Source organism: Phyllostomus hastatus, unplaced genomic scaffold (assembly GCF_019186645.2).
Source record: "Phyllostomus hastatus isolate PE091 unplaced genomic scaffold, TTU_PhHast_1.1 phas_contig_254, whole genome shotgun sequence".
Lineage (NCBI taxonomy): Eukaryota > Metazoa > Chordata > Mammalia > Chiroptera > Phyllostomidae > Phyllostomus > Phyllostomus hastatus.
Window position 1 is genome coordinate 19,571,556 of NW_025333810.1, and position 21,928 is coordinate 19,593,483.

General features: G+C 39.7%; 1 protein-coding gene across 6 annotated transcripts in view; it reads left to right on the forward strand.

Moving 5' to 3' along the window:
* GRAMD2B (GRAM domain containing 2B) overlaps positions 1–16,099 on the forward strand; it is a 122,642-nt gene extending 106,543 nt beyond the window's left edge. For 3 of the 6 annotated variants that reach the window (XM_045838021.1, XM_045838024.1, XM_045838026.1), the window contains 10 exons: positions 78–173; positions 2,035–2,106; positions 2,203–2,283; positions 4,670–4,744; positions 5,146–5,257; positions 5,801–5,923; positions 6,803–6,890; positions 7,720–7,824; positions 10,520–10,613; positions 13,806–16,099. In XM_045838021.1, the coding sequence (XP_045693977.1) occupies positions 78–173; positions 2,035–2,106; positions 2,203–2,283; positions 4,670–4,744; positions 5,146–5,257; positions 5,801–5,923; positions 6,803–6,890; positions 7,720–7,824; positions 10,520–10,613; positions 13,806–13,847 (888 nt within the window). In that variant the 3' untranslated portion in view covers positions 13,848–16,099. The remainder of the gene's footprint in view (positions 1–77; positions 174–2,034; positions 2,107–2,202; positions 2,284–4,669; positions 4,745–5,145; positions 5,258–5,800; positions 5,924–6,802; positions 6,891–7,719; positions 7,825–10,519; positions 10,614–13,805) is intronic. The other 3 variants (XM_045838023.1, XM_045838027.1, XM_045838022.1) reach the window with 2 other exon arrangements.
* Positions 16,100–21,928: the final 5,829 nt, after the last annotated feature.

A 21,928-nucleotide genomic window follows, 5' to 3' on the forward strand; every position in this document is an offset into this window, starting at 1 on the left:
CCTGAAACGTGAAGATTTGAAGTGTTGTTCTGTGAAGTCTTTAAGCAGTGTGTTATAACTCAGTGCTTGCATTTCAGATCTCTATTCCGGCTTTCTCCGTAACCCTAATAAAGAAAACCAAAACTGCCCTTCTGGTGCCAAATGCCTTGATTATAGCGACGGTCACAGACAGGGTGAGTACACGACAGAGCCAGAGTTGCTCCGTCCTGCTCTGACCTTCCACTGCCTGAGGGGCCTTGCCAGGACCAAGACCCTGAACCGTGAATACCGTCATCCCCCACAGGGAATCAGCATATATGCTGTAAGGCTGATCTTTAAAATCCTGGCCTTTAGACATTCGTTTGGTGTTATTTCCCCTCACCAGATGATCTATTCTAACATAATTGTTGCCAATTTGTAATGTCCTGCTGACTTAATTATACTTAAATTGCTTGACCAAGGTCAAAAAAAAAATAAAGTTCTTTCCCAGCTTCCCTTTTTCTAACATCTGTTAGGTCAGACTAACCTGATGTTCAGTTTCTTTAATATTATTTAAAATAACCACTATCACCACCTTGCTGACAGGGTGAGGCAGGGTGACCCTGCCAGAGTCCCTGGGGTGGGGCTGGCCAGCCACCCCATAACCTCAGCTGGCACCTCTCCAAAGACATCCCAAGTACATAAAACTCGTGCTTGCTATGCGTGTGCAGCTTTGGACCCATTCCTGCTCCTCTTTGCTTCCAGATTACGTTAACTATCCCTCGTCCATACAGAAATTCCCAGGCTGTTGCTGACTGCTGGGCTGCCACAGGCTGGGTGGCCAGGAATAGTTGCCCTGAGAGATGTTTATTTCAGTGTGGGAAGAGAGGGGGGGTGGAATATTTTGGTTATACATATTTCACTTGAAATTACTTTTTAATATTTTACCTATTCTGTCTATGAAAGCATAAAAGCCTCATTCCATCTCTATCAATACTGGATAGTTGAAGAGGGAGAAAGATAGAAGAGGCTATTCTGATGAGCTAGGTAATATGTTAACATCGAGTTTTTCAAAATGTTTAGATATATTAATGGCTAACAGGCATCAGGTTATATGCTAAATACTCCCCTTATGTTTTCATTTATTCCATACTACCACCCTCTAAGGGGTAGGCACTGTTAAGAAAACAAGCTAAGAGGGATTAAGTGAACAATCTGCCCAGTGTTGCCTACTTAGTGTCACAGCCAAAATTTGCAACTGGGTTTGGCTAATGCCAGAACCCATAATGTCAACTACCTTGGAATATAACACTTGTATTGTATTGTATTGTGTTGTATTGTATTGTACTTTTATGGGTGAATGGGAGGGGGGGTAATTACAAACTTTGGAAAGTGAGTTTGGAAAGATGCTATAGCTCAATTAGATGGAGAAAGAATGAGTTTTACTATTTTCTCGACATTCTGTTTATGGTAAAATCATTTGTCCTAACGTCATTGGTCTCCAAATTACTTGTCTCACTCTGATTTTACTCCTTTCCCATAACTTACTTGTAAGCATCCACTACAAAAATTTCTATATTTGTACAAGGAAGAATCTGAAAGTGGCTTTAAAAAGAACGAGCCTATTAGAGATCCTGGGAAATTTTCAATGGAAATCTAGGTCAGAGCAGAGAAAGAAAAACCCTCAGGAATTGCTAAAGACCTTTTTAAAAAAGGAAGTAGGGAGACTTCAAAGAGGATCTAGTAAATATCACTAGCATTTTTTAAATGCCCAGTTCATTTCTTGTGCTTATTTGTGGCACCTTTATCAGGAATCAGAGCCTTCCTTTTTCGCTGCATTTGTTTATTACTTATATTGGGTTTGAGGATGTTGTAGCTATTGTTACAGAATATATTTCTTTTATTCCAGGAATGGAATAAAAACTGAATGTGTGGGTGAGCAGAATGAGAATATAAACCAGAGAATGGTCTATATCATTTAAAATGAAAAAATATATACAAACAAATTTTGGAACTCTGAATACTGACTTCTTGTCAGACAGTATCTATCATTAATTATTCTGTTTTGTTTTTCAGTACATATTTGTGTCCTTGCTCTCCAGAGATTCAACTTACAAACTAATAAAATCTGTGTGTGGACATTTGGATGTGAGTACATTGCCGAGCCTATGCTGCTGTCTGTCTTTTGTGTTTCTTCCAGTTTCAGACTGAAGCTGGTGTTTTCTTTTGTTTCAATGATTTCAGAGTACAAGTGTTGGTAACAGTCCCAGTCCATCTTCTCTTGAAAACAGTTTCCGGGCGGAGCTCCCTTCATCTCTGCCTCTGGTGAGTTGCCTGCATAACTATGTAAATGCAAAACTAAGAGAATAGATCCCCCAGTCACAACTCCTGCACCATGACCAGGGCGCAGGAGGAACTTAGGGCCATAGGATTTGAAGCAAGTTGAAAAAACAGGGCATTTCTGTCCTGAAGAAGGGGAGGACCATAGGAGGTCATAAACCTTTTTTTCAAGTAACTACATGAAGGGTTGTCCTGCAGAGGAAAAGAAACACAGTAGTGGACCATCCTGGGGATTACAGGACATTGGAGGTGTTCATAAAGTTTTGCCATGTTTGCTTGTCAGTGTTGTTTTAGAGGGATTCACCAATCTGTTTGGGGTAAGGAATGATTCATCCCACAGATGGTTAAATGTCTCCTGTGTTCAAGGCTCTGTGCTAGAGTATGCTGAAAGGACCCCAGGAAAAATCTAGACTAGTTCATGCCTTCAAAGACTTGACAGCTTAGTGGAGAAGATGAGGAATACCTAGAAATAATTGGAAGGAAGGGAGGGAGGGAGGGAACTCTAATGCCCTAGTGAAAGGTAGAGGTTCTTTGATTCCTTTAGATGTCATTGACTGTAGAATAAATCTCCAGTAAGAAGTAATTCCCCCACGTCTCTGTACAAGATGTGTACCTATGATGGTATAAGTTGTTCCAAAGAGTCCTAGCCACATGATTCAAATGATTATTCCCAAGTTCATTATTGTTAAATGTTGAAATACCTTTGGTGAAGTGGTATGAGCCTATGGTTTCAACATCTACAAATCTTGATATTATTATTTTTTAAATTTTATTTACTTATTTTCAGAGGGGGAAGGGAGGGAGAAAGAGAAGGCGAGAAACATGACACGTACCCAGCTAGGGACCCGGCCCGCACCCCAGGCATGTGCTGTGTCAGGAAATCAAACCAGCAGCCTTTCGGTTTGCAGGCCAGCGCTCAGTACACTGAGCCACACCAGCCAGGGTTACAAATCTTTTCATTGAAAGGTGCTAAAAACTAGTGGGATTAAAAATGCATTCACACAAAAACTTCAATTCATAATAGTAGAAAAACCCTAATGTCCATCAATTGATGAATGATTAAACAAACGTAATCTATCCATACAATGGAATATTATTTTCCTAGGAAGGAATGAAGAACTACTGTTGTACACTACAATATGGATGAACCTTGAAAACATTATGCTAAGTAAAAAAAGCCAGGCACAAAAGGCCACAATATCGTATGATTCTGTTTATACAAAAATATTCCAAATAGGCAAATCCATACAGACAGAAAGCAGATTAGTAGTTGCCAAGGCATGTGGGAGAGGGAAAAATTGGGAGTGGCTGCTGATGGGAAAAGGTTTCTTCTGGGGGGTTAATAGCAATGCTCTGAAATAAGAGAGTGCTGACGGTTGCACAAGATGGTGAGTGTTCTAAAAACAACCGCGTCATATGCTTAAAATGGTGAATTTTATCTTAATTAAAAAAAAATATTTTAAAAACCTTTTTGTAAAACCTTTTAAAAATAGTGAAAAGCAGTACAAAATAGAATTAACACATGCAATTGGGGATCCGACAAGCCTGGTTTCGGACCTGCATTCCGCCCAGTGAGCTCCGCCATCGGACCAGCCCCTTAACTGCCCGCACTCGGCTTCTCTGCAGTGAGGCTGTGAGGATGCAGTGCGGTCCTGTACGGTCCTGTACGGAGCTTTGCATACTGCCTGATTCGTGACAGGCGTTCAATAAATAATCATTCAATTGAAGAGACTTGAATTTTTCCCATTTTTTTACCCTATGAAAATCTTGCATGAAATTGAAATGAGTGTTGAAATGGCCAAAAGACAGCTAGTTGAAGGTGCAAGGTTGGTAATTTGCTTACAAGATGAGTCTCTTCTTCACTTGACAGCTAAGTTGTGGAGAGCACAGCCTCACTGTGCCTGCACCAGGATGTTTTAATGGCAGTTCTCGTCTCTTTAGTTCTGAAGCATTCTGGGGGCATGAGTGGGTATGGAGGAAAACTTTCCTGCTGCTTTCCCCGCTCCGCCTTCCTCTATCATCCATCTGTAATTTCAGTGTAATATCACTCATGCTGTTTTGATTTAGTTAAGAGAAGAAAAAGGAAGCTGAAATTTTCCTTTCAGGGTCTAATGTATTAAAGCCATTTTCCCTAGTCTGTTTCCAATACCTTTTTTAAAAACTATAATCGAAGAATTATAGTTTTATAGTACCTTTCTCTGTGTCTACCTATTCAAACATACATTTAGATCTTTCTGTCTACTTCTTTGTTTTATATACATCTATTTCAGTCACTTTTTTTCATTACACAGTACTAATTGAGGCTTCTGCAGCTTTACCCTGTAAGCTTTTCAATCATTGGCATTCCAGTTTTGTTTTGTTTTTTTTCTAGACATTTGTTATTTCAAAGAAGTTTGCCACTGTTGATAGAATTCTAACTACCCAGAAGAATCTGTTTAGTAACCAGGTACTTACTCAGTGATCTGTTGGGAAAATCCAGTAATGTGGAGTAATTCTTCCTTCTTTTCCATATTTTATAGGTCAGGCCTAAGTAAAAAGACTGGGGGGTTACAAAGGCCTGCCTTTTTAATGAGGAGAAATTGGCCCTGGCTGGTGTGGCTCAGAGGACTGGGTGCCAGCCTATGAACCAAAAGGTTGCTGGTTAGATTCCCAGTCAGGGCACATGCCTGGGTTGCGGGCCAGGTCCCCAGTAAGGGGCATGTGAGGGGCAACCAGTTGATGTTTCTCTCCCTCTCTTTCTCCTTCCCTAAACCCTCTCTATAAAAAATAAATAAATAAAATCTATTTTTTAAAAAAAAGGTAGAGCAGAAGAAACTGGCCTCTCTTCATTTCATTATTTCCCTTCAGGATTTCAACGATGAATTCTCAGATCTGGATGGAGTGGTTCAACAAAGAAGGCAAGACATGGAAGGATACAGCAGTTCTGGCTCTCAGACTCCCGAATCCGAGAACTCCAGAGGTCTGGGGCATTTTTGTACCTTGGCTGAAATTTAATTCTCCACAAACATCTTTGCCCCACCCCTTAAAAAACAAAAAACAAAACCAACAATAAGAAACCCTAGTCTTCCTAGTTAACAACTGGAAAGAGAATCTGGGGAAAGGGTAGTTTGAAAGTTCCAGAAAACAGAACTGCTTATGTGGTAAAAAATTCATTTCCATCTATACATATTTAATAAATGTCTCTTAAGTTGACATAATATTAGGTTGATTGAAAGAGAGAAACATATGATGTTTTCTTCCCTCTTTTAATAATACTATTAATTGTCATAGCTGAATTGTCTGCATGAGTCAGTGGGGTAAGGCCGCATTTCCTTATATCATTTTATTACTTATTTGTTTGATCATTGGATTTCAGTCCCCAACCACTCAACCAACTTATGAGAGGGTCCATTTATATACTTGGCCATTATGCATGTTAAGAGCTTGATTTGCTTTTGTGGTTGAGACTACAGTTTGAATGTTTTGAAGAGAAAACTTACCCAGCCCCATTCTGGCCTGACAGATTTCCATGTGACAGAATCCCAGACAGTTCTGAATGTCTCCAAGGCAGAAGCAAAACCACCTAGGGCAGATCCCCATGGGAACAGAGTGCCTGAAGGAAAAGCCAAGAGCCTCCCTGCACACGGTAAAGAGCGGGTTGGGGTGGGGGTGTGGGGAGAGGGCCATCTGCTTGTACCCTTTTTTCCTTTATTTTCTTCTTTTTTTTTTTGTTTGTAACTTTAAAGGGATTTCATTTTATGTCTGCCTTTCATATTCCCTCCCCTCCCTTCCTGTTGTAGATCTTTGCGTGTTAAGTCCCCCATTCATTCAGTAAACATCACCAAGTCCCCTGCTTCACTATGAGGGATACAAAGGTGAACAGCCTTCATGGAGACTCCTCCATTGCAATGAATACTTTGAGACCATGATTCAAAAAATGCTGTTAAAAGTGTTGAATTATTTCTTGTTGACTAATTATTCTAATACCTGGTTACCAGTTGTACTGGTATGAGAACAAGGATGATATCCATAGGGTTCACCATTCACTCCAACACAATGCTTGACACAGAGAAGGCTCTCAGTAAACATGGAATGAGTGAAATATTTGGAAAGAATTGTAACTACTGGTTAAAACAACAGCCGGAAGGCTTCAGTTAGTATTTTCTATGACTTCTCTTACTTAGGAGTACTTAATCTCTTTCTGTTTTAATGCATTCTATTTTATTTTTTAATTTTATTTACCAATTTGAAAGGGAGAGGGAGAGAGAGATGGAGGGACAGGGAGAAAGAGAAACAGAGAGAAACACTGATTTGTTGTTCCACTTATTTATGCATTTATTGGTTGCTTCTTGTATGTGCCCTGACTGGGGATCAAACCTGCAACCTTGGCATATCGGGGCGAAGCTCTAACCAACTGAGCTACCTGGCCAGGGTCTAATTTTCTCTTTCAAGGACATCTTTTCCATAGCAATAGTGCTGGATGAATGTGTTTTAAAACTGTAATTTCTCAATTTCTACCCAACAGGTCAGTCAGAAACCACTGGAGTCTCACACAACGTAAAGTCTCAGAAATACCCAACTCTCCGCCATATTCTTATATTCTACGCAATCGTGTAAGTAAATTAATTTACTAAAAGTGACTTAAGAAAATGATTCAGTTCTTTAAAGGGATAATCTTTTCATGTTGCCAAGAGCCATTGTAAATCTCAGTTTTGTCTAATGTGACCCAAATCTTTTCTGCAACAATTTTTGTTTCCTATTTCCACATTTTCCCAAAAAGCAAAACAATTGTGCCAGATCCAGCAGAGGACTAAGTTTTGGGTGAATACTATTAGTTGGGAAATTAAAATGAAGCATCTTTGTCCTTATTGTTTATTTTCCATCCAACCCATGTTCTCTGGATAGAGGCCAAAACAACTTCAAAATGTCATTCCCTTTATCTAAACCTTTGGCATTGACTTTTTTAACTTCCCCCTCGGCTTCTAGTCTGTAATCAGTTGTTGTTCTGAAAATAGCCTGACCCAGTTCTAGGCTGTTCCTTACCACCAAGGAGGACTTGCCCAGTTTGGTTTCCAGATAAAGAGAGGAATCTGTGAGTCACGGGGAACAAGACTGGGCACTCGCCATCAGGCCCTTCCACTGAGGGAGACTCACCGAGTGGCAGGAAGTGCGCTCACTGGCTTGGTGATCCTCCTTGGGTGTGGCCTATTAGAGTTTCTTGTAAATTGAGAAACTTGAGCTAAAGGATTTAAAAGCCCCTTCTCGCTCTAAAGTTTTGTGACAAGCATCAGCCTGTCCAGTAAAGATCTTTTTAAAGTCTCTTCAGCCAAGTTGTTTTAGAAAATACCTTGCCTCAAATGTACATTGGCTCTGAATGCATTATTTTATGAACATTTGGGCCTGGCCATTAACCACTGAGATTTCTCTTTTATCCTTTTTCAGGGTCTGTGCGCTCATCATCTCGACCTTCTACATGAGATATAGAATTAATACCCTGGAGGAGCGGCTGGGGTTGCTCACCTCCATTGTAGACAGCCATCACACTGAGTAAGACATTTCCCTCCCATGCTATCAGCTGCTTGCTATTCAGATTTGTATGATGTTTGGCCTGAGCTTAGCAACCTTCGTAGCAAATATTAATTAAGGATACATTTTGTATGAGACATTTTAAGTGTATATGTAGGAAGAGGTAGGAAGGTCCTAGACATGAATGACCTGATTGTGCATGTTCTTGAGTGGCTATAGTGTTGCCAGTGACAAGGCGAGAAACAAGCCTGATTTTACATTATCTTGTTCTATTATCCTAAGACTCAGCTGTGACCTTGGCCCATTTATTGAAATACAAAAGTTTACATAAAATGGCAAGGAGTCAAGACTTTCACGGGAAGGAAGTAATTCAAGTTACTCAATACGTTTCTTCACCTAGAACTCTTTGTATTAGGCCATTCGCTTACAAAACCCCTGACTGTGAAAATGCTCTGTCAGGTCATGTTTACATGCCTGAACTAATGAAACTTATGCAGACACCTATGAGTCCTTTCCTTTAAACCCACTTCTATGGGGATCTTGACACACTGCCTAAAAAGTAAAATAAGTTATTCCATGTTAGAAAACATACTTTTAGCATGAGATTTAAAAGTAGAGACATTCCTTTACAGAGTACATACCGTGAGCTAGAGACTCTAGTAGAATCAATCCAGGCATGCACAAATACAATTTTCTCTCACTATACCCTATAAGGTAACTATTATCCCCATGTTACAGATGAGGTAACCAAGACTCAGAGAAAGAATTTGCTGAATGTCATAGCCTGAAATAGAATCAGGATTCAAATGTAGGCCTGTATGACTACAAAGACGGTAGTTTTTTCAGGTACCTAGGGCTACTTGGTTGTGCAAAACAGCCTAGAACTGGATCAGGCTCTCCTCAGTGTGCTTCAGAATCATTCAGGGCACTTGTTCAAACAAATTATAGGACCCATCCCCAAGGTTTCTGATGCAGTGGATCTGAGCTTGAGCCTGAGGATTTGTATTTCTGTCAAGTTCCCAGCCATGTTGACGGTGCCAGCCTGAGGTCTACTCTTGGAGAACTATTATGCTGTATCAGTCCAGGGCCTTTCTTTGTGTTCCCACCATCACCTAAAAGTCTTATTCTGTGGGTTAATAGTATTCTGTCTACAGGTTATTTTTGAACCATAAATATATACTTGACCCAGTAGTGCAGAAGCCTGAAGAATGGTTTGAAATAGATTCACACCCTGCCCATACTTCTCTCCCATCTCATTCAAAATGTTAATACACTTAGAATTGGCAGTGACTCTAGATTATTGCAGACTGTTCTGTTCACTATCATATAAGGGTTTATTTTAGGAAAATGTACACCATGTGCTGTTACCATTCCGCTAACTTGGTGGTGATGAGTGGGAAATTCCACGAACAAAGGCAGATGAAATATTTATTCTACTATTTAAATAATCAACTCAAGAAGAAGTACAATCCAAAAAATAATCATTTAAGAACAGTCACAAAGATCATACATGATGTGAGATCAGGGAACCACCTATGACAGAAAGTTCTGTTAATAAAGTACTTACACAGAGCCTCCCCAGTACTTGCTCTGCCCAGGACAGTTCACCTGGCCACCGTGTCCAGGTCACTGAATCCGCATGCCTGATCTGATTTGACTCCATACCTGGCACCAGCTTTGTTACTACAGGTACAGCCTATAGATTGTCAGAATTTTATGTTGATAGTCAGTACTCTGGGTCTCAGATCCCTCACCCAGAAACTGAAAGATTTAGATTCAGGTTCTTTTTGGGGATCTAAGATTTTGATAGCATGGGTCAATGATTAAGAATTGTTTTAATACTAGAAAATTTTTTAAAAATCTGATTGCTTTCTTAATATTTAGGTAATCTTCAATAATATACCAAATGCCTACATCTCACAAATGGATCACATGTAAAATATGTTAGACCAATCGTTACCATCTAAAAATTTAATGGTGACAAATAAATTACAACCAAGAACTAGAGAGAAGCTACAGACCACGGGCATCTGATAAACACCTTTAGACCACGTCTTCAGGAAAAATATGTGTATATCTCTGAACTTCCTAGTTTCAGCTGTTACCACGCCCCAGTGGGCCCCAGAGTAAGAAAGAGCCCATGCCCTGTAGTCTAGTGATGAATAGTGAATGCATCTGATAGGCTGTAAGACAAGAGCAGCCCACATCTGTATGGCAAGACTCAAAGAACCACAGCAGTGGTTCTCACACTGCAACAGAAATTCTATGAAAGACATTTCTAAATGTTCTGAAACTTCTCCTGTAAAGCCTTCCTGCTCCCACAAAAACAAAGTATGGATGTAACTGAGAAGAGCAATAATTCCGGCAAACTTACCCTGTAGTGGGGATAGAGAAGATACTGGAGGCTAATAAAAAAGGTTTAAGAAACCACATGCTTGAGAATAATTGTATGATTTTCGTTTGGAAGCCGAGGCGCAATGCGGCCACTTAACAAAAATAGCTTAAGGGATTTACTTCCAGTTGAGCTGTTAAATAGTCCCCCGACCTCCAGTCTGGAGCTGTGGATTACTACAGGACGCTTCTGATGTTAACAAGTTAAATGCTCACTCTCTTCTATTATAACCTAGTTTTCTGTTCAAGTACATTTTACATGTGTTTATTCCATCCCTTTCTTTGCTGTTCCTGCCCACAGTCATTTTTCTCTTTGTTCTTACAGGCAGGCAGCACCTTCCGGTCTGGGGTCACAAGTGCAATTAAACGTGGAGGTCCTCTGCCGGCAGCTCACCGCTAACATCCTGAAATTAGAAAAGGTGACTGATTCTCGCCTGTGTTGGGGGCACTGGTGGTCATGCCTGTCACTTGCCACAGATCAGTGGTTACACGTTAAAATGCTTCTGGTGCAGCAGGCAGCCTAAAGGGCCAAATCCCACCAGGGGTTATGTGATAAATGTGAAAGACTGTTTGTTATTTCCACCAAGAAATAGGTTTCCATCTCATTTTCCTTGTTGGTCTGTCTTCGGCTTGTCCTCCTTGGTTAGAAATATTTTTCTGTGTCATAGGGCCCAGTGGCAAGTGACCCCTGATACAGAGCCTCAGGGGAGAGACACAGTAGGGAGTGCCCCAACCAGAAAGTGCCGCCCTATCTCCTCCCAGGCCAACTGTGGTCATACGTAAACTACTGCCTTCATTGCCTGTTGTAACCTGGGAGCTGGGTGCTATTGTTCCTCTCTGGGACAGAGAAAGAATCCAAGTTCCTATTAACTTGCTCAAGGAGACACATCTGGAAAGCTGGCAGACCTGGAACTTGAAGCAGGTCTATGTGACTTCAGATTTGTGCTTGGAACGCCCTGCTTTACTGCCCCTCAGAATCCAACCACAGCCCCTGTCGAGGGCTACTGAATACCGTTACCTCTAAAGGTATTGTCCTGTAGGGCGACTTCAGGGCAGACTTGTCCTTATGCTTGTGGCATTCTTAGATCTCAGTAGGAGAGTGAACCAGAGAAAGAGGGAGGCACGCCGGAAGTACCCCAAGTTACACCTGAGTCAATTCTCTTTACTCCTTTCAACATGTTTATCTCTCCCCATCTAAAACTTTGTTCTTACCCTGATCCATAAGGAAAGGGCTAGAGTGAAGTGTTCAGTTCAAACTCACAAATGCCCAATAGCTTTCCATACTAGTGCAGTTGTGCCTACTTGTGAAGAAACATGAAATGCAAATGAGTCAATGTGTTTGTTTTGCTACACTAAATTTTATCTAGCATTTACCCCCTGAAGTATTAAGAGCAAAGGTGTTTCCAAACTTCTGTTCTTAAACCAGGGCATGCCAGGTAATTCCTATTGAATCATTGTATCTATGTGCTGACTTGAAAACTTTTTCTCTTTTAAATCCAAAATCAGCCTAGAGAAGGTATGGGGTAGCAGCTAGAATTGGTTTTGTTTTTGTTTTGTTCTGCTTTGTTTTCCTAAAATGTTAGTTACTGGGAATTGAAGATAATTTTTCCCTTTTTTTAAAATAATGAAATGTTTGGCTTCCATGCTGACCAAGTGAATGGGGTGATTTTAATTTTCCATTTGCTCACTCTGGTATACACCAGTTTCTTTTGACCAGAAGCACACAGAATCCTGCTGTCCTTTCCTGCATTTCTTCCCTTCCCCCTGCTGAGCCTGGCTAGGACACCACATTCTGTAGGGAGGGACAGGAAAACAGGAACTTGGAGAGAGCCCCACTGCTCAGCTAAGAGGCCTGTATACCAGCAGAAACCTTTGTCCAGGGCAGAAGCCTCACAGGTGGATTTGGGGTCAAAATGCATATGTTGACTTTCTACAAAGTTATAAATTGCACATGTGGCTCAAAGGAATGGAAGCAAAGAAAGTTACCAGGCCACACCCACGTTCTTTTTGACTGGTCTGCCCCTCCAGCCAGAGGCAATGTTGCTATGGTGCAGCACAGCCTGGTGGCAAAACCCGCTACGTGCGGTAGGAACGGGGGAGCCCTGTCTCAGCTCATTTTACTCTGTACCAGCAATTTCTTTCTACTCTCCTTCAGCGATGCCTCGCATCCAAGCCTCTTGATCTGCCCTGCTTTAACTTACTGATTTCTGTTCATGGCATCATGGCTCTTTCAGGGAAATCTAAGAATAGTTTGTGACTCCTGCTTTATTTTCACTTCCCACCAATGACTGACCGATTGAGAAGTCCTACGTGATCTATCTTCAAATGTCTTCTCAAATTCTCTTCCCACTGCCACCATCTTTGTCCCCTCTGGCTCCCTACTACTAGTCTAACAGTGGGAGATCAGAGCTCATTGTGGTTTTTATTTGCATTTTCCTGATTTCTACTGCTGGTGAACATCTTTTTATGTATTCATTTGCCATGTGGATTTTATTCTGTAAATTGCCTGTTTATCTCCTTTGTTTTATTTTTGGGGGTTTTTTTTTGTCTTTGTAGGTATGTTTGATATATTTTGGATATCAGTCTGTGGTTTCATTTCTTTTCCTACCTTCTCAGTCCTGCTTTTATCTTTGGTCCTGTGGGAATGGTAGGGGAGACATAAAGTAGACATGTGGAGGATGAAGGCAATGCCTTTTATGGGTAAAGAAGGAAATACTTTCTTAGTACTGTAAGTGGCATTTATGGTCGAGAAGTACAGAAGAAAGAGCATAAATTCTAAAGTCAGACCTCTGTTCTTATTCCCACTCTGCCTGTGTAACTAACCATGTAACTGGTCTTGTCCCAGAGCCCTCTGACCCCCCATTTCACATGTAACACCTGCCTCCATGTGGCAGTGGCGGTGCGTGGTGACAGTGCACATGCGTGGTGTGCCTGGCACAGACAAATTAGGTCCCTTCCTCTTCACTCGCCCTGTGTCTGCCTGCAGGACACCTCAGACTCCCCTTCTGGAGGAATGGAATACATTCTCCTTCGTTTGTTCCTCAGGGTTCCTTACCCCCACACAGCACTGGTTGTTGAGGATGAAGTTCATTTACTCAACAAACATTTACTAAGCAAATTTTTAATGTTCATCTCTGTTCTGTAGTCTTGAGATCCATAGATATAGAGTGGCCCCTGTCCCTGTGAAATTCACACTCTTCTGGGAAATGTATGATATCTCATAGGAGTGTTAGACATTCCTACACAGAGTTTGTCTGATTCACACCATCCAGTGGGCTGGGTGAAGACCAGTTTCCCTGTGTGTCCGAATGTATTGTGTCACACCTGGTATCTCCAGTGCTACTGTTCTTTTTCTTCCATCTGATTTCTCTTGGTCTCCACTGACATTTTCATCTTTGTGCCACACTTTCTTTTCCAGCCTTCTCTTTTGTTTTAAAGTGGATTGTCCAACAGACTTCTGTTCCATTAAAAAGCATTTGTTTGCTTGATCCAAATTTAACCCATGTGTAGCTTTTTTGAAAAATCTCAAGCTTTGTATAGGCCGTAGCAAATGTGCCCTTAATATACTCCATTCTATTTAGTAACAGGGGCTTTTCTGTTATTATCTCAAGATACAGAACAACTTACAAAAGTTGCTTGAGAATGGCGACTGACCAACCGGATTGCTTGGGCCAACATGATACCTCACGCTTCCCTTTGAAGAAGGTGCTCCCGGAGGTGTCCTGGTGGAGCGCTCCCTGCTGGCCAGAGGAGCGAGCAGCGCCGCATCCCCAGCCTTGTTTGCACTTGGAGGTCTCCAGCTCAGGAAGCGGGGGTGGGGAGAATAATTTTGGTTCCTGTGCAATAAAAGTTGACCTTCACTCTTTGAGGAAGTTTTCAGTGCTGCTGCCTGAAGAAAACACCCATCTCGGGAGGTCTCAAGAAGGACCTGGTGGACATTCTCATGGATGACTGCGGTTCAGTGGCCATGGTGACTGTGTCAGCAAACACACTCCACAACACGCCTTTTCAGTCCTTCCCACTTTCCCTTACACACCGCCTTCAAACTAAGGGATATATCGTGTGCCAACAGACCTGATGTGGTCCTTTAAAGAATTCGCCATAACTCTCCAAAGGCAATAAAGAGCTCTAATGGACAGACTTGCTTCAAAGAAATAACACCAGCATTTTTTCCCTTCTGTTATGTTCTTATTTAAATCACGTGTGTATCTTCTGAATTGAATATTGGCGAAAATATTGGGCAAAGCAGATAAACCATCCCATTTATGTTTTGTTTTGCTACTCTAACTAATACTTAATTGTACTGATTCTCACCCACCCCAGATCAAGAATCTGAGAGGCATGGGACTGAAGCACTAAATAAACTTACTTTGAAACCAAAAGTAACCTTTAAACACAAAGGTATAATGTGATTTGACACAGGATGAAAAACACCATATTTTAAGATGATAGGTGGACTATGTTACTTTTGAAAAAGGTTATCTGTATTGAATGTTGAAACCCATTTCAGCATGATGATAGCATGCTTTTTATCTTTTGCTGACTAAAATAAAGAAATAACTGGTGGTTTGCTAACTTCTATTTACCATATGGGTTGCCTGGTTTTTATTAATAATTATTTAGGTACTGTAAGATCTGTAATATAAAAGATATTCTGTTTCTATCTGCAATGCATTTTATAATCATTTCTATGAAATGTATTTTATTTAATCAGATAAGCTAATAAGTGAATTGGTTACATCATTTGTATCTGTTAGCCTCCTGGACAAGAATTGTGCCTGGCGCACCCTAGCTTTTAATAAATACTCATTGGTTAAAATGCCCTGCTAGCACTATGCTTTGTCGATTTCTAGACTCTTAACTAAGACAATATGCTTTTTAACTGCTTCTTTCTCTCTACTACCAACTCACCCATACCTCTTTTCTCTCAAGTATTCATTTCAGAACACAAAAGTATGAAGTATTTAAATTGAGTTGCAATAATATAAGGAAAAGAAAATGAACTTTGAAATCAGGAAAACCAGTGCTTGATTCCCAGGTCCACATTTTATGAGTTATGTAACCTTAAGCAAGCTATGTGGCCATTTTCCCCATTTTATTGCCAAGGTCGAAAAGACCAATGGAAAGTGTCACTGTGAAGATTAAATGTGAGAATGTCTCTAAACTATATCTCTGTGTACAGCAAGCAGTTGACTCTCATAACACACCATATCCATTATTCTTGTAAAGTGTTTTCGTGTTTGACATTCCAGCTTTATAAAAGTTTTATGTCAATACTTTATAGTCAAAACCCATTAGGGATTCAAAAGTGGGTCAGCCACCTCTGGAGAGAGATTTTACAACTGTGTGAAGAGCCTTTAAAAGGTTCAAATTTCACTGATTTAGCAATATGCTATCTAGGAATTTATCCTGAAGCAATAAGCAAAGATCTAGTCAAAAATTTATACACAAGAATATTCTTTGAAACTTGATGACAGCAAAATAATAAAGACTCAAAATACTCAATAGCAGAACAATTAAATGATGTAGTTGTTTAGAAAAGTATTGTCAAAGAATGGCATAGAAAACAGCATTAAAAGGGTAGGCACAAAACTACATAGTTTGATCCCAATTGTATAAATTTTTGCATATATGTGTGGAAGTACACACACATTGACCTTTTCTGTATTCTCTAAATTTGCATAATGAACAGTTACTACCTTTTTTAAGTGGAAAATCAGGGGTTTTTTGGAGGGGGGATTGGAAAACAATTATCTGAGAGGGACTTAAACAAAGGAACCAGAATAGAATGTGCGTGTGTATAATTCACATTTAACTTGCTGATGTTACTTTTGCCACTGTTTTATTCAGAACATATGTCTCATGTTTTAATTAGTAAAATTTAATCATTTTTCATAAACCTGAATCATCTTCTCTCAACTCAGTTTTATCCTACCTTCATAGGGTACTTTATCACTGCCTTTTTTCCTTTGTATTGAATTTATTGGGGTGGTGCCAGTTACTAGTTTTTTTAGTCAGATAAGTTTATTTAAAATATTAAGTGGTTCTCAGGGAATCAGATCTTACAACTGTGCATCTCCCTTCCCCTGCACTATTGATAGTTTTTAGTGTTTTTTTCCAACAATCATTATAGTTGACTCTTCCAAAGAGAAAGAGCTTCATCATTTCTAGATTTAGTTGTTGTTGTTTTTGTTGTTATTACTATTACTTTAGGGATGTTGCTGCTTCTTTCATTGTTTATAACTGGCTCCTAAGTCAAAATCTGATGCAAGTGGATCTAGATGGTGATTCCCAGACATGTCTGCATATTAACTACAGAAAAGCATGGGAAATCTGTATGTCAAGAGAAGAGAGATTTCTGAAGTGCTAAACAAACCTGGAGGTAAATTAGCTGCAGGACTAACTTAGCCATTGCTGCCAATCACCTTTGGACATGAAAAATGAAGAAGAAGGAGGGGAAGAAAGAAGAGGAAAGAGAAGAAGGGTCAGAGAAAGAAGCAGCAGCAGCAGCATGGGAGAGCAAGCATCTGAGATTTTCATCCCCTACCACCTAGCTACAAAAGTAGAGAATTCTAAAATAGGAAGGTGTTTCACACACTGAGTGGCCAAAATAATAGCAAATGTCCACCAATGCCTTGCCCTTTAAAACTTGAGTATTGGCCCTGACCACCATGGCTCAGTTGGTTGGGCATTGTCCTGAAAAGTGAAAGGTTGCCAGTTTGATTCCTGGTCAGGGCACATGCCTCGGTTGTGGGATTTTTTCCCTCACATTGCTGTTTCTCTCCTTCTCTTTCTCCCACCCTTTCCCTCACTCTAAAAATAAAAATATTTCCTCCTCTTCCTTCTAAAAATGAAAAATAATAAAAAGAAATAAAACTTGAGTATTACTTTAATAGAATCAGAAAAAAATAAACCTTAAAAAGAGATTGTTGGTTGTAATGCTATTTCTATACATTCTGATATTTTAGTCTATGATTACATACTATTTTAGTGAATAGAAATTACCAGCCTCACCTAAACAGGAAAAGCTGTTATTATTGACTTTTCAAGCTTTGTGAATATGTAAGACACCTTTCTACATACAGGCCACAATACTCCAAAGTGTTTCCCAAGCAGGCATTTATGCAATTCTTTGAAACCATCCCAGACACATATTTTAAGACGCCTTTTCTTTGTCTTCCACAACTCATCCTAATTCATAAATCATGGAGTCACACCAAGAAAACTTCCAATTTAAGTATGAATTGTCTCATGCTGTTTTGATTTCTATACCCTAATAGTGAAATTCAGGAGATGCTTTCCTTGTTTATCTATTTGTTTCTGATGATCCAAAGGTCATGGGTACTAACATGTAATAGACAGCCCAGGTGATTTTACTCTCAAGCATTTTATTAAAAGTTAAAATTCTAAACATCAGTAATAGTTATACCATCATTTGGGATTCATTAACCTGATCTCACAAAGGTGCCCAATCATGTAATATTCTTTTCATGTGCTTCTTTTAAGCCTATCCCTGCTGCTAATGATGATATTAACAGTTCTTAACTAAAATTTTTAAATCATATATTAAATAAATGGCCTTTGATCATTGAATTTCTAGAACTTCTGTGTTTTTCCTACTGTGAAGCCTTATCCAAAGTAATTTATAGATTCAATGCAACCACAGTCAAAATTCCCATGCCCTTTTTCACAGAAATAGAATAAACAATCCTAAAATTTCAATGGAAGGACGAAAGACCCCAGATAGCCAAACAAAGCAATCTTGAGAAAGGACAATGACTGACGCACAATTTCTGTGATTTCAAACTGTATTACAAAGCTATAGAAATCAAAGCAGTACAGTACCAGCATAGAAACAAGCACATAGATCAATGGGAACAGAGAGCCAAGAAACAGACTAGTATATATATACATGGTAAATTAATTTAAGACAAAGGAGCCAAGAATATACAATGGAAAAAGGACAGTCTCTTCAATGAATGCTGCTGGGAAAATGAACAGCCACATGTAAAAGAATGAAAGTGTACCACTATCTTAAACCATACACAAAAATCAACAAAAAATGGATTAAAGTCTTGAATGTAAGACACAAAACCATAAAACTCATAGAAGAAAACATGGGTAAGAAGCTCCTTGACATAAGTCTTACAAAGATTTTTAGGATCTGAATCCAAAACCAAAGACAATCAAGCAAAAATAAACAAGTGGGACCATATCAAACTAAAAAGCTTCTGCACAGCAAAGGAAATTATCAATGAAATGAAAGGCAACCTATCAAATGGGAGAAAATATTTGTAAATCATGTTTGATAAGGGGTTAATATCCAAAATATATATAGAACTCATACAACTCAATAGCAAAAAATAATCTGATTTTTAAAAATGAGCAGAAGTTCTGAATAGGCATTTTTCCAAAGAGGACATACAGATGGCAACAGGTGCATGCAAAGAGGTTCAACATCACTAATAATCAACAAAACTCAGATCAAAACCACATGAGCTGTCACCTTAATCCTGTTAGAATGGCTATTACCAAAAAGATAAGAAATGAGTGTTGGCCAGAATGTGGCAAAAAGGAAACCTGTGGGCACAGTTGGTGGGAAAATACAATAAATTGGTGCAGTCACTGTGGAAATCAGTCTGAAGGTTCCTCAAAAAATTAAAAATAGGGCTGCTTTATGACCGAGCAACTCCACTCCTGGGTATATATCTGAAGAAAATGAAAACACTAAGTTAAAAAAATATAATAGACCCCATGTTAATGGGGCATTGCAGCATGATTTACAACAACCAAGGTATGGGAACAATCTAAGTGTCTATCAACAGATGACTGGATTTTTAAAAAATGCGTTGATACAACTTCTGGCCAAGACGGAGGCGTAGGTAGACACACTGTGCCTCCTTGCGCAACCAAAATATGGACAACAACAATTTACAAACAAAAAACAACCAGAACTCACAGAAAATCAAACTGTATGGAAGTCCAAAAAGTAAGGAGTTAAAGATGAAATATTCACCCAGACCAATAGAAGGGACAGAGTTGGGCAGCCCAGATGGAGAGGACTCACGGCAAGGTGGCGGCTGGCAGACCCAGTGAAGCAGCAGATCGTGGAGGGGTGCAGCCCACAAAGCGGCTGGCAGACCGGGCGGTCCCACACTGGCACACAGATAAACCAAGCAAAATTGGGGAGCGGGAAACTGGGAAACTGGGTAACTGGGCACAGGGAAATAAAGCCTCAAACCACTGATTGAAAACACTTGTGAGGGTTGAGACGGCAGTGGGAGAAACTCCCAGCCTCACAGGAGAGTTCGTTGGAGAGACCCACAGTGTCCTAGAATGTACACAAGCCCACCCACATAGGAATCAGCACCAGCAGGGTCCAGTTTGCTTGAGGGAAGCAGGGTAAGGGACTAAAATCCAGCAGAGAGTGGGGCAAGCGCCATTGTTCCCTCTCAGACCCCTCCCTCACATATAGTGTCACAACACAGTGACATGGGTTACCCCACCCTGGTAAACACATAAAGCGCTGCCCCTCATATGTAACAGGCACATCAAGACAAAAAAAAAATGGCCCAAATGAAAGAACAGATCAGAGCTCCAGAAAAATACAACTAAGCCATGAAGAAATAGCCAACCTATCAGATGCACAGTTCAAAACACTGGTAATCAGGATGCTCACAGAATTGATTGAATTTGATCACAAATTAGATAAAAAAAATGAATGCTATGCTAAGTGAAATAAAGGAAAATGTACAGGGAGCCAATAATGATGGGAAGGAAACTAGGACTCAAATCAATGGTATGGACCAGAAGGAAGAAAGAAACACCCAATCAGAAAATAATGAAGAAACAAGAACTCAAAAAATTTAGGAGAGGCTTAGGAACCTCCGGGACATCTTTAAATGTTCCAACATTCAAATTATAAGGATACCAGAAGGAGAAGAGTAAGAGCAACCACTGGAAAATTTATTTGAACAAATAATAAAGGAGAACTTCCCCATTCTGGCAAAGGAAATAGACTTTTAGGAAGTCCAGGAAGCTCAAAGAGTCCCAAAGAAGTTGGACCTAAGAAGAAACACACCAAGGCACATCATAATTACATTAGCCAAGATTAAAAATAAGGAGAGAATCCTAGAAGCAGCCAGAGAAAAGGAGACAGCAACCTACAAAGGAGTTCCCATCAGACTGTCAGCTGATTTCTCAAAAGAAATCTTACAGGCAAGAAGGGGCTGGAAAGAAGTATTCCAAGTCATGAAAGGCAAGGACCTACATCCAAGATTGCTCTATCCAGCAAAGCTTTCATTTAGAATGGAAGGGCAGATAAAGTGCTTCTCAGATAAGGTCAAGTTAAAGGAGTTCATCATCACCAAGCCCTTATTTTATGAAATGTTAAAGGGTCTTATCTAAGAAAAAGAAGATAAAAAATATATACAGTAAAATGACAGCAAACTCACAATTATTAACAACCACACCTAAAACAAAAACAAAAAGAAACTAAGCAAAACAAGTAGAACAGGAACAGAACAACAGAAATGGAAGTCACATGGAGGGTTAGCAACAGGGGAGTGGGAGGAGGAGAGAGGGGGGAAAAGGTACAGAGAATAAGTAGCATAGATAGTAGGTAGAAAATAGACAGGGGGAGGGTAAGAATAGTATGGGAAATGTAGAAGCCAAAGAACTTATATGTATGTCACATGGACATGAACTAAAGTGGGGGAATGTGGGTGGGAGAGGGTGTGCAGGGTGGAGGGGAGTGAAGAGGGGAAAATGGGACAACTGTAATAGCATAATCAATAAAATATTTTTAAAATGAATAATTTACAGGGAATCCATAGTAGAGTGGATGAAGCCAAAAATCAAATCAATGATTTCAAACATAAGGAAGCAAAAAACAACCAATCAGAAAAACAAGAAGAAAAAAAGAATTTAAAAAAATGAGGATAGTATAAGCAGCTTATGGGGCAACTTCAAGCATACCAACATTCACATTACTGGGTTGCCAAAAAAAGCAAGAAATTTGAAATCTATTTGAAAAAATAATGGAAGAAAACTTCCCTAATTTGGTAAAGAAAATAAACATGCAAGTCTAGGCAGCACAGAGAGTCCCAAACAAGATGGATACAAAGAATCCCACTCCAAGACACATCACGATAAAATAACAAAGGTTGAAGATAAAGAGAGAATATCAAAAGCAGCAAGAGAAAAAAGTTAGCTACGTACAGGGGAGTTCCCATAAGACTGTCAGCTGATTTCTCAAAAAAACTTTGCAGGCTAAAAGGGATTGGCAAGAAATATTCAAAATCATGAAAAGCAGGACCTACAGCCAAAATTGCTCAACCCAGCAAAGCTATCATTTAGAACGGAAGGGCAAATAGAGAGCTTCCCAGACAAGAAAACACTAAAGGAGTTCATCATCACCAAACCATTATCATATGAAATCTTAAAGGGACTTATTTAGAAAAAGAAGAAGATCCAAACTATGAACAATAAAATGGCAACAAATACATAACACAATTATGTGTATTATGTGTTAAATACATAACACATAACAAATACATATGTAACCACAATTAAATCTAAAAAACAAACTGAGCAAACAAGAAGAACAGAGACAGAATCATGAAAATGGAGAGGGTTTTGATAGTTGTCAGATGGGAGGGGGAGAGGGAGGGGGTGAAGAAGTGAGGGATTAAGAAGTACAAATAGGTAGTTACAGAATAGCCATGGGGGTATA